The sequence below is a fragment of the Nannobrachium achirus genome, assembly GCF_963921795.1.
Source record: "Nannobrachium achirus genome assembly, chromosome: 20".
Taxonomy (NCBI): Eukaryota; Metazoa; Chordata; class Actinopteri; order Myctophiformes; family Myctophidae; genus Nannobrachium; species Nannobrachium achirus.
In genome coordinates this window covers 54,686,099-54,698,413 of record NC_137827.1, presented here as the reverse complement: position 1 = coordinate 54,698,413, position 12,315 = coordinate 54,686,099, and the positions used below count along the sequence as shown (strand labels likewise).

Below are 12,315 nucleotides of genomic sequence, written 5' to 3'. Positions count from 1 at the left end.
CCCCCAGTGGAGGACCCCCTGCCACTGCAGCGCACATAAAATGCCGTAACTCGGGCTAGGAGCGTCCGGGAGAGCCGGGGCCGGTACCTATTCGTCCGCCAAGGCAACGACGCGGAGACCCCACCCCTCATTTCTCACATGGCCCTATTCTAGCGCCACCTTCAGGCCGATTTTTAAAACACATTTTTGGACACTGCTCCTACAGTTTTTGCCCTAAAATCACGAATATCACTACACAGCATGTCTACACTCATGTCATCAACATGGATCAGGAAGATTTTGGAAAAACACATTTTAGCCCTATTTGTGGAGATAAGCCACCTACGGTCGCTTATCTCCCGATTAGGGAGTCTTACTGGTGATGTCATATGTCGTATGTCTGTAGCCTTTTTCCTCAGCGTTTTGCCATAGGAAAACGTGTGTGTGTAGCATACCCTGTACATCCTAGACTCAAATCCTAGTCTGAAGACGTTATGCAAGCACGACCACCGCTCACTTCACATTGGGTGTGATTTTTCATTTATCTATCAAGTTCCGCCCGACAGTACAAAGGCGCAGGGCCCTTAACCAATGAGGTGCAATTGGAAATTGGCGGAAAAAAACATCTGGGAGTGGTGTTAGCTGGAGTATTGGTTGAGCTTCACATGGCAGTTAGCACGCTGCAGAATATAGTCACGTTAGGGGACATCATGGACTCCTATTTATTCATAAGCGAGCCCACACTGTTTCGTAGGAACAGTATTGTATTTCTAGTTTGCAAGTGTGATCTGGGAAATGCCCATATATGGGCATGTTCTGACATCACATTGTGGACTATATATGGGCATAAAATATAATGGGCATAAAAGGGACATCAGAGCCAGAGCGTGATGTCAGAGCGGCGAACCCATTCTGTTAAAAACACATTGGCTGCCACATTGGCTGCATTCAACTTACCGGCGCGAGTGCGTGTGTGTTGTGCTCGCAAACATCGGCGTGCGTGATGGGCGCACAGTTGATCTTTAGCGTGGTGAAGTTTAATCCAAACCGCGAGATCCCAAACCCACGCTCCATTCAGTCATAACGTGCCGCAATGTTTACATGCAGTTTCAATGGAGCTGTGAACACATGCACATGATCTCGTATTAGTTTGTGGGGGTCCCTGCTTCATCTCTCGCTCATCTAATGGGTCCTTGGCCTGAAAACGTTGAAGACTTATGATAATTAGTTCGACTTAAAACTAGACTAAAAATGAAATCTTTTCAGATTACTAACTAAATGGAATTTCATCCAAAAGACTAAAATCTAAATTGTGATTGATTGATTGATTGAAGACTTTATTAGAAGTTTGCATAGGAAAGGGTACAGTTTCATGACGGTACAGTTCACTGGTACAAGGTCAACTAAAAGGAGATCCTAGAAAAGACTAAGCTTATTTCCACAGGAAACCATTTAAGTATCTCATATAACATTGAATGACAGACGAATAGAACACAGTACTATGCACTGCAGTAGATATAGTCAGGAAAAAAGAAAGAATAAACAAAAAACTGTAAGTCTATACAAACAGCAAGTATATACAAAGAAGGGTCAAGGAAGGGTAGGGCTGGGCGAGGTTTGTTTTTACCAGTTGCGAACGGCTGCCGCCTGTAAGTGGTTTTTCAGGGCGATTTTAAAGGATGCTAGGGATCCACACTCCTTTATGGTCTTTGGTAAGAAAGGAGTGTGGAGTGTGCCGCCAAAACGAGCACTGCATTTTGAAAGGTGGAGATGCGAGGTTTCCGCTGGGCAGCGGCGGTCCGTATGTGATAGGATGATAATGGCATTACTGTCCGTATGTAGGGGTCAGGGGTCAAGTGCCACGTTCCACGGCAGCGATACCGAAGAGATGCTTTTCTGCACATTTAACAGGATTACATGCAGCGACTGGACAAAGTACTCCATCTACTCCAGTGTCTCTTAAGTGTAGATGACAGTCGCGTAAAGCTACTAAATACATGCACTTAAGTACTGTACAAATCAGATTAGATTTGATTATTGTTACAGAACATACTATACCCGCTACATTTCGGCCATTTGAAAATAGCCGATCTACACGCTCACAATGCGTCGCATTGTAGATCTGCTATTTTCAAAAGATTTTGAAAACTTGAAATGGGACATTCTGCATAATGGGTACAATACTTTTGTACTTTTACTCATGTAAATGTTGAATTCCGGACTTTTGCTTGTAACAGAGTATTTCTACATTGCAGTATTATTACTTTTACTTATAAGTACAGAATTTGAATACTTTTCCCACCACAGCTGGAGTCAAAGTAGAGATGCTCTACTCCTGGCCCAACATAAGCTGTCAAAATATAAGCTCTACTGTATATTTCCCATTAGTTCCTCTTATATATGTGTGTGTGTGTGTGTGTGTGTGTGCGCGTGTGTGTGTGTGTGTGTGTGTGTGTGTGTGTGTGTGTGTGTGTGTGTGTGTGTGTGTGTGTGTGTGTGTGTGCAGGGGCGTCACAAGGGGGGGGTTTAGTGGGACTGAGTTACTAGGGCCCAAGGTGGAGGGGCCCTAGTAACTTTAGCTATTGAAAAATAGCAGATATACAAGCTCACAGCACGGCTTTTTTTGAAAATGCTATTTTTGAAAAGTCGTGAAAGTGTGAAAATCTTATAATGTATTTTTTAAGCGAACATTTGTAACGCAAATTTTGCTTCTGGGTGGTCCCTGGAACAAAAAAATTTGAGATGGGGTCCATGGCCAAAAACATATCATCTTGGGGGTCCTTGACATGAAAATGTTTGAGCATGTGTGTGTGTGTGTGTGTGTGTGTATGTGTGTGTGTGTGTGTGTGTGTGTGTGTGTGTGTGTGTGTGTGTGTGTGTGTGTGTGTGTGTGTGTGTTACATAACAGAGGTCTCCCCCGTCTCTCCCGCTCTTCGGTAAAATACTTAATTTAATTTTTTTTTAGGTCGGATGACAAATTCGACCAATCGGGGGAGAGAATGCATGCAGGATTAGTGTTCATTAAAGAGCCGGATAGATTATTCACAAACATGGCAGGGACATATTACTGAACAAACATTCCATAACAGTGATTGCTATCAGAATAGTATAGAGCTTTATTACCCATTCAGAACGGGTACACATTATTGTGTATTATTATTTTATGCTTTAACTATTGAAAAATAGCAGATATACAAGCTGCAAGCTTGTAGATCTGCTATTTTTTTTAATTGTTAAAATTAGAATGTTGACCTGATTTTAACCCGATTCTATAAGTGTCTTTTGAATCCTTCTGAGGTTTTTGAAAAACCCTATGTTTCTATGTCAGCAATCTGGCCAGCCAGCCAAAAGGTCCTTTTCACTTAACTGGAGCTCAGTTAGTCTGTTCTTGAGAGACTACTACCGGTATGTCAGTGGTTCTCAAACCTTTTCATGTGAAGGACCCCCAAAATGATATGTATTTGGCCATGGACCCCCATCTCAAAATATTTAGTTCCAGGGACCCCCTAGAAGCAAAATTTGAGTTACAAACATTCGCTTTAAAAATACATATATTCAAAGATTTGCACACATTTTGAGAGAGGGCGAGTGCCAAAGTCCGACCGGCCATCGGCCGCGGCCGGCCGGTATATCCGGCCGGCCGGCCGGTAGCACCTCGGACGGCCGCTAGTACATTGAGACGGCCGGTGCTTTATTCGGCCAGCCGGCCGGTACACCTGGCCGGCCGGCCGGTACATCTGGCCGGCCGGCCGGTACAGGACCCTAACCCTAACCCTAACCCTAACCCTAACCCTAACCCTAACCCTAACCCTAACCCTAACCCTCCATATGACGTCAGAGTAGGACCCGACCCCGAAAAGACCTCCATATGACGTCAGAGTAGGACCCGAGCCCGAAAAGACCTCCAAAAGACCTCCATATGACGTCAGAGTAGGACCCGACCCCGAAAAGACCTCCAAAAGACCTCCATATGACGTCAGAGTAGGACCCGACCCCGAAAAGACCTCCATACGACGTATGACCCCGGAAAGACCTTCAAAAGACCTCTCTACGACGTCAGAGTAGGACCCGACCCCGAAAAGACCTCCAAAAGACCTCCATATGACGTCAGAGTAGGACCCGACCCCGAAAAGACCTCCAAAAGACCTCCATATGACGTCAGAGTAGGACCCGACCCCGAAAAGACCCCGAAAAGACCTCCATACGACGTACAACCCCGAAAAGACCTCCAAAAGACCTCCATATGACGTCAGAGTAGGATCCGACCCAAAAAAGACCTCCAAAAGACCTCCATACAACGAACGTACGACCCCGAAAAGACCTCCAAAAGACCTCCATATGACGTCAGAGTAGGACCCGACCCCGAAAAGACCTCCGAAAAGACGTCCGGCCGGCCTAATGTACCGGCCGGCCGGACGAATATACCGGCTGGCCGGCCTAATATAGTTCATGGCCGGCAGAATCTACCGGCCGGCCGGCCTAATGTACCGGTCGGCCGAATGTACCGGCCGGCCGTCTGAATTTACTAGCGGCCGTCCGAGGTACTACCGGCCAGTAGTACCGCCGGCCGGACTTTGGCACTCGCCCTTACTGCACATTTTCACGACTTTCAAAAATAGCAGATGTACAAGCTTGCAGCGCGGCACTCGGTGCCGCGCTGTGAGCTTGTATATCTGCTATTTTTCAATAGTTAAAGCATTCAATAATCCCACGCCTAAAGCTTTTCGTTTTTTAACGGTAGGATATGTGATTTTCCTTGGTTAAAATACAGGTTAAATACTGTAGCTCTAATATTCTGATAGTGTTTGTTCGGTAACAGGAGTCAGCTCTATAAAGTGAGCAGAAAATGCATTTTGTGGTCGGGATACAGATTTTATCCAACCAGGAATAGAGAACTCAGAAAGGACACAGATTAAACGAGTGAAATCAGGAAGTAATTAGGAAGTAATGACATATAAACGAGCAGGCACAATTGGAACTGGAACCCTATCAAATCATCACGTTCGGGCATTTGTACTGTACGTTTATGCTTAACTCTCCCAACGCTTTGAACGTTCACGTTCGCCCGATTGCGCAAGACCTCTCCGCCAATACGGCGCTCGTTCGGTTCGTTCGTCTGATGACTGTAAGCTGATGAGGGGTCGCGCGGCCGTCTACTGTAAACACATTTTCCGCGGTGATGGTGTAAAAAATCCATTATGCGTTAGATCAACGGAGAACAATTCACTTCCTTGTTGATTCCCTCTGGCTCTGAGGCTCTGTGGCCAGTGACTGGTCTTCTTCTTCTTCAACACATAACAGGCAAATTCACATTCATTCTCGCATGACGCCGCCCTCTGCTGCCTGGCAGACCAAAGTGCACTATTGCACAACCCAAAAAAATAAAAATAAATAAATAAATGTCTGTCTGTCTATCTACTATAACGTCGCAAAGATAAGCCGCTTTTTGATGGCACCAGACCCAATAAATAAATAAATAATCTGGCAGTATGAGAGTTAAGGGACAACTTTAGTTTTTTTACAACAAGGGTTTATATTTTAGATTGTAATTAAAGAATATAACAGATGAGTGTTTAATTTCATTTACTTCTTTCTATTGTTTTAGAGATTCTTATTTCAGTGGTTGGGGGCATGGGTAAAAGTGGCTACATATGTCATTTTACACATGAATAAGCCCCTTCCCAAGATACAACGCAACCTTTCATGGTATTGTTGTGTCTAAAAAGACATTTAGCCACTTGTACGCATGCCCCCATGCGTACGCAGGCCCCACATTTTAGCACGGTAAACGCGATAAAACAATAGAATGAAGCAAATGAAAACATTTTAAGACTCACTTTTTCTTTTCTCTAATTACAATCTAAAATATGAACCCTTGTTGTAAAAAAACAAATTTGGCCTTTAAAGCCCTGCTTCATCATACAAGACTGTCGCACAAAACGAGTGAAAATAGCAGATCTACAAGCATGCGATGCGAGGCGTTGTGTGCTCGTAGATCGTCTATTTTCACTATCTAAATCATTTTTTAGATATGCAAGGTTTCCACCTATCCCGAACTAGTTCGGGATAAATCAGGGCTATAAATTGGCCGAGTTGCCGATCCCGAACTAGTTCGGCTTTTTGTATAAAGTTAATTAAACACCCGAAGGCCTTACCGAAGCCCCGGGCAAAGTTTTCGAGCAGTCCGTCGGCCGCGATTTGTTTACATCGGCCCGCAAGAGCGTCGCGCCGCCGATTTTTGTCATTGAATCCAATGCATTCTCAGATCTTTGAAGCTCATTTTCTCTGATCTATGCTTTTATGGAAGAGGACAAGGTTTATTCACGGCTAAATCGCTGAAAATTGGGCTTCTAACATGAGTGATAGCCAATAGCTTACTTCAAGCTAACTTCATCCGGGTCATTTTCATGACACGCACGTCACGGCTGCACAAGGCTTGTGCATATACAGCGTATCTCTGTGGAGATTCTGGTCACCCAGCAGCCTCTGGCGCCCTCTAGCTGGCACTGTATGTGTTAAGCTGATAAATGGGTGCTCTCTCCTGAAGGGCTGAAATGTTGACACCTACTTGTAAAATAAATGTAATTTTTGTTAAAGAGCTGGAGAGACAGGCAGACTCATGTTGGGGGGGGGGGGGGGGGGGGGGGGAAATCAGGCCCTTGAATGAATTATCTTATGTCCATCAAAAAAAAATAGAATATTGAGTAAAAGTACATTTTCTTGAAACTTATCTATTCTAGATACATTGCACACTCAGTGAATTAGTGAATTATTCCAAACCTTTTTTTTTGTTTATTATTATTATTTCTTTTAGATTTTTTATGGCATTCATGAATATCAAAAGTCCATGTTTCAAAATGTTACACTATTACACGAGACCATGCACTCAAAACAAGGCTTTATAATAGAGAAACATCAACCTTCTGAAGTCAGAGTTGCTTGAAGTCCAGTGGGAAGTTTCCACAGTCAGTGATGATATGGGGTTCTATGGCATTTCTTTTAGATGGATCTGTACATTGTTTTACTATTGTTTTACTACATAATTGTGTGTGTGCCCCCTCAGTCATTTCATCATGGAGATGAACCCACAAAAAAAATGAATGAATGAATGAATGAATGAATGAATGATTTTTTTCTTTTTCTTTTCCCAGGTCCAGCTATTCCCGTTGGAGTGGATGTCCAGGTGGAGAGCTTGGACAGCATCTCTGAAGTGGACATGGTACGTCTCTGTCCCTTCCTTCATGCCATGGAGATCAGTCTGATGACCCCCAAAATAATCCTATTTCAACTGGGGACCCCCCACCCTGACAAGCACTAGCTTGGAATTGTAGGAGTTGGCATTTAGTTTGACTGGATTTCTTCCATTGTGAAGGCGTTGGGAGCATGTAGATCTGCTATTTTCACAATCTATACCTCTAATATTTGACACATTTTGCCAATGTTTAACCAGAGGTAATACAAGGTCTTAAAAGTCCTCAAACTGAAATGTGTAGATACCCTGTATTCACTTATACTGTGTGTTGTTGTGTTTACTGTTAAGTCAGAAAACAATGTTAACCCATGAGCCAGGGTTCCCCAATTCGTTTTCGCCAAGGGCCGAATTATGTCTAGGGTACCAAGCCGAGGGCCACAACATTGCGGGTGGCGACGGCGGCGTTCCTGCTACTCCAGCGACAATTCAGATATAGGCCTACTAGTGCAGTGTTTCTCAAGCATTGTGCTGCGGACCTTTGGTGTGGCCTTTGAAATTTGGCAGTGAAGTCACGATTTAAGGACTTTTAAAACCTGTTTAATACCTCAAGAAATAAAATAGACCATTACAGCCTCAAAAATAATAAACAAACTAAAAACTTGTAAAACATTGGCCAATTATAAAATAATATAAGAAAAGTGTGCCCTAAGAAAAAGTGTGCCCTGGCAGAAAAAAGGTAACTAGTGTTGTTGCTGCTCTTATACCACCATTATTATAATTATTATGAGAAATCACTCCTTAAAGTTGAAACAAAATAAGTTAAGAACCAATTAACCAGTCTGCTTGAAAAGTATGCATCTGTAGCAGCTATTGACAGTGCAGAGACATAATTGCCTTCCTTTGATCCATTAACAAGGGGCCGTTACTACTTATTGGCATCAGCTGCCAGCTGGACACAGAGTCTGACTCTGCAGGGCTCTGTGTCTGTCTCATTTCTCCAAAAGCCCCTTGAATATGATTGAAAATGATTAAGGATTACTGTGATTATGGTAAGCTTACGTTTCATATCGCACTCACCTTACCTGTAACTTTCACTACTCCCCGAAAATATTTTTTTTTTTGAAAAAAAAAAAAAAAAATGGAAGTTGTATTTTTTTTGACTGGGGTTGATGGGGGGCGGACAGATATACTAGCTCATAGCGCGGCACCGAGTGCCGAGCTGCGAGCTTGTATAACTGCTATTTTTGAAAAATCGTGAAAATGTGTGCAAAAAACCTGTTTCCATGTCAGTGGTGCTCAAACTTTTTCATGTGAAGGACCCCCACGATGATATGTATTTGGCCATGGACCCCCATCTCAAAATATTTAGTTCCAGGGACCCCCCCAGAAGCAAAATTTGAGTTACAAATGTTCGCTTAAAAAATACATATATTCAAAGATTTTCACAAATAGCAGATCTACAAGCTTGCAGCGCGGCACTCAGTGCCACTCTGTGAGCTTGTATATCTGCTATTTTTCAATAGCTAAAGTTACTAGGGCCCCTCCACCTTGGGCCCTAGTAACTCAGTCCCACTCTCCCCCCCTTTGTGACGCCCCTGAACGTGAACAATGCTGCCCCCTCCCTGCAGGACTTCACCATGACGCTGTACCTCCGGCACTACTGGAAGGACGAGCGGCTCTCCTTCACCAGCTCCACCAACAAGAGCATGACGTTCGACGGCCGCCTGGTCAAGAAGATCTGGGTGCCCGACGTCTTCTTCGTGCACTCCAAGCGCAGCTTCATCCACGACACCACCACCGACAACATCATGATCCGCGTCTTCCCCGACGGACACGTGCTCTACAGCCTGAGGTAGGGCTGTCACAATTATTACATAATCGTTTAATTGCAATTATTTTACATAATCTCAGTTATTCCGCCATAATCGTCATAATCGTTTACGTTGAAAAATGTTCGTACATTTTCAAAAATGGTGGAAATAGCAGATCTACAAGCTCACAACGCATTGCATCATGTGAGCTTCCACTATCAATGATATTTTTTATGTATAAAGTTGTGAGAAAGAAGTAGTCGCCAGCACTCAAGGAATCTCCTTTTTACATGATTTTATTTACCTCAATGGACAGAGTCAACGGATGCGTTTCGACCCTTCGGTCTTCTTCAGCGTTGTATAAATACCGCACGACGAGCGCCATTCATGGACGTCAGAATGAACGCGTTCGACAATAACGTTCATCAAGCGGAAACAAAGAACGTTCAGTTCACGTTCGCCCAAAATATGAACGTGTTCATGAACGTTCGTTCATTAAACGCGTTCGGGTACAACACTGCCTTAAGGTAGCATGTGAGGGGTCAAACTAGTGTTTTTTTCATGATCCTGAATCCATTGAAAGCATTTGTTTTTGCACGGAAAACATTCCAGGGGCTAAAAACGGCTCCCGCAAAGCAGTGAAAAGTGATGACTCATCACTAAAACCCTAGCTTTGCACGAAAAAAGTTTTAGGATCAGTGTACACGGTTGTGAACTGTAGCTAAAAGAATTGACAATAAATAGAAGGGACAGGGAAAAATGCAGTTTCTAATTACTGTGTCAGGCTCCACCACACACACACGCACACGCACACGCACACGCACACACACACACACACACACACACACACACACACACACACACACACACACACACACACACAACGCGCACGCGCTTCCCCAACCATCCATATATACCGCCTCTTCACGCTCTCCTGTCCATCAGCTGGGCAATTTACGCAGAAATGCTGATGAAAATACAATCTACCTCCGTATTAAACCAACTGCCTTGCTGCCTAATTGGCTAACGGCACACACTAGGTTGTTACCTAAAGACAGGCGATAAGTTTTCAAAACGTGGTGTGTGTGTGTGTGTGTGTGGGCTGTGGGGGGGACGCGAGTCGCTTGTTGACATTATTTTAACGAGCCTTCTTGTTAGGCTGGCATTCTTCGTTATAAATATTCATCGCTACTATGACGGCGGGCCAGAAAGTTCAGCATGTGGCGAGTTTTCCTCTGTAAGCGCTCAGTCACCGAAGTTACGCTTAAAATTATGAACAGAGCGGGATGCGGAAGATATGATTCATGTTTTATTCATGAGTTTGTGAGCCAGAGATGGAGAAGAGGCGTGCGTGCGTGCGTGCGTGCGTGCGTGCGTGCGTGCGTGCGTGCGTGCGCGCGTGCGTGCGTGCGTGCGTTTGTCGGACTTAAAAACAAAAGTACAACTGGTAACCAGCCTTCACATTCCCCCATGGCTGGCTAACGTCTGTGCTCCTTGGTGCCGGGATAGCGACTGAACGTGAATAACAGCGAGACATTTTGCAGGATAGTGATATCTTATTATGGCTTCACTAAAACTAGAATAAATAAATATCATGTATATGTATATGATCAAACCAATGTCTGCGTCAGGGACATGCTGGGCCCCTGCTTCAGCCCGGGAAAAAGAGTTGGAGAGGCCCTCATTTTTTTTTATTGCGACCGTCAGGTCGCACTTACTATCAAAACCTCCACAAACTGTGAGTCAGTCAGTCAGTCCGTCCGTCCGTCCGTCCGTCCGTCAGTCTGTCTGTCACACCTCACACGTCACACTATTGCCCTGCTCATATCTCCGCAACCGTTGCCCCGATCCATGCCAAATTTTGCACACACACTCCTTGCCTGCCAAACTACAACCTCCAAGGACCAGGTCCCTGGGGGGACCCCCAGATGTAAAAAATGACCAAATGTGCAAAAATGACCAAATGAACACCCCAACGGGGCTGCTCATGGGGAATTCCCGGGGACCACCGACTCCTGGTGCTCCAGAACGGATGCCAAAGTGGTGGCGCCCCCAGTGGAGGACCCCCTCCACTGCAGCTCACATAAAATGCCGTAACTCGGGCTAGGAGCGTCCGGGAGAGCCGGGGCCAGTACCTATTCGTCCGCCAAGGCAACGCGGAGACCCCACCCCTCATTTCTCACATGGCCCTCTTCTAGCGCCACCATGAGGCTGATTCTTGCAAATAGAGTTCTCAAATTCGGCCCGAACCCGACCCTACCCGACCCGACCCGACGTTATCGGGCCGAGCCGGGCCCAAAAATTATAATAATTAGTCGGGCCGGGCCGGGCTCCGGGCTCCGTCACTCAAGCAACAGAGAACAGGCGCATATCGATGTCTGCCTGTCTTCAGCGCAGCACTGAAACCTGCCTAAGTTCCTAACCAATGGACCAAGGATAATCGGTGACGCATACGGAAGTATAGTCTATCAGTCTCATAGAGCAGTCTGGTTGTTGTGATGACGTCACAATCGAAACCTTTGGATATACGGAAGTCTGTCACAGGCAGCGAGTCAGCGTTAGCTCTGTGTGATCGAGCGGCTACGATGAAAGTTTGGAGCTGCATGTTAAATTAAAAGGCAGCAGGCAGTTTTACAAGTTTGTAATAAGTTATAAATCCAAGAAAGGTACATTCAAAGCGGAACCAACCTGGATATTATTGACAAGGACTTAAGAGGATTGTATTAACAACAACATCAACATGACCAACCTAAAAGCACCATACGTTGACATCCTCTGATTCCTCTTACCTTAGAGACGATCATCTCGGCTGGTAAGATATTATTAATTCCATTATGCTTTCTGGTTAATCAAGTGTCCTTTGCTGCTGCTGTGTGCATTTATATTAAAGGGTTTACAGCCGCAGCGCGCCGCTTATTACGTGCCTAAGTTGTATATGTTTAAGCATGGTGATCAGGTGGTGTCGCGCACTAAACAACAGATCTGCAAGCCCAGAATGCAAGCCAGATGAACACGTTTTGGGTTTATAGATCTGCCGAGCCTGCGTTTGATGCGTGACCGTTGAAAGGACGAAACATAAATCACGCAGGCAGCGACAACGGCAGGGAGAGGGAGGATGAGAGCTGTATGATTGAGATTGACTGTTGACAACAACAGGGATTTAACGTTAGCACATTTTGTGCAGAACCTTGCATGTTTCATGAACAATTTAACATGTGAAGTTGCCATTTCGCCAACTATTATATGTCCGTTCTCTCACTGTTGTAATTTGAGGCACTGGCGCTGCCAGCTGCCTACTGGCGACGTTTTTTTTTCTCTCTCTCTCTCTCTCTC

The 12,315-nt window shown here is 44.8% G+C and overlaps 1 protein-coding gene across 1 annotated transcript in view; it reads left to right on the top strand.

Annotated features, from left to right (window-relative positions):
• The window catches only part of gabrr2a (gamma-aminobutyric acid type A receptor subunit rho2a), a gene marked incomplete at its 3' end in the record, with an annotated part of 128,463 nt that overhangs the window by 56,384 nt on the left and 59,764 nt on the right, over positions 1 to 12,315 (top strand). Inside the window, exons 3-4 of the mRNA XM_080751419.1 lie at positions 7,131 to 7,198; positions 8,800 to 9,023. Coding sequence (XP_080607545.1) covers positions 7,131 to 7,198; positions 8,800 to 9,023 — 292 coding nt within the window. The remainder of the gene's footprint in view (positions 1 to 7,130; positions 7,199 to 8,799; positions 9,024 to 12,315) is intronic.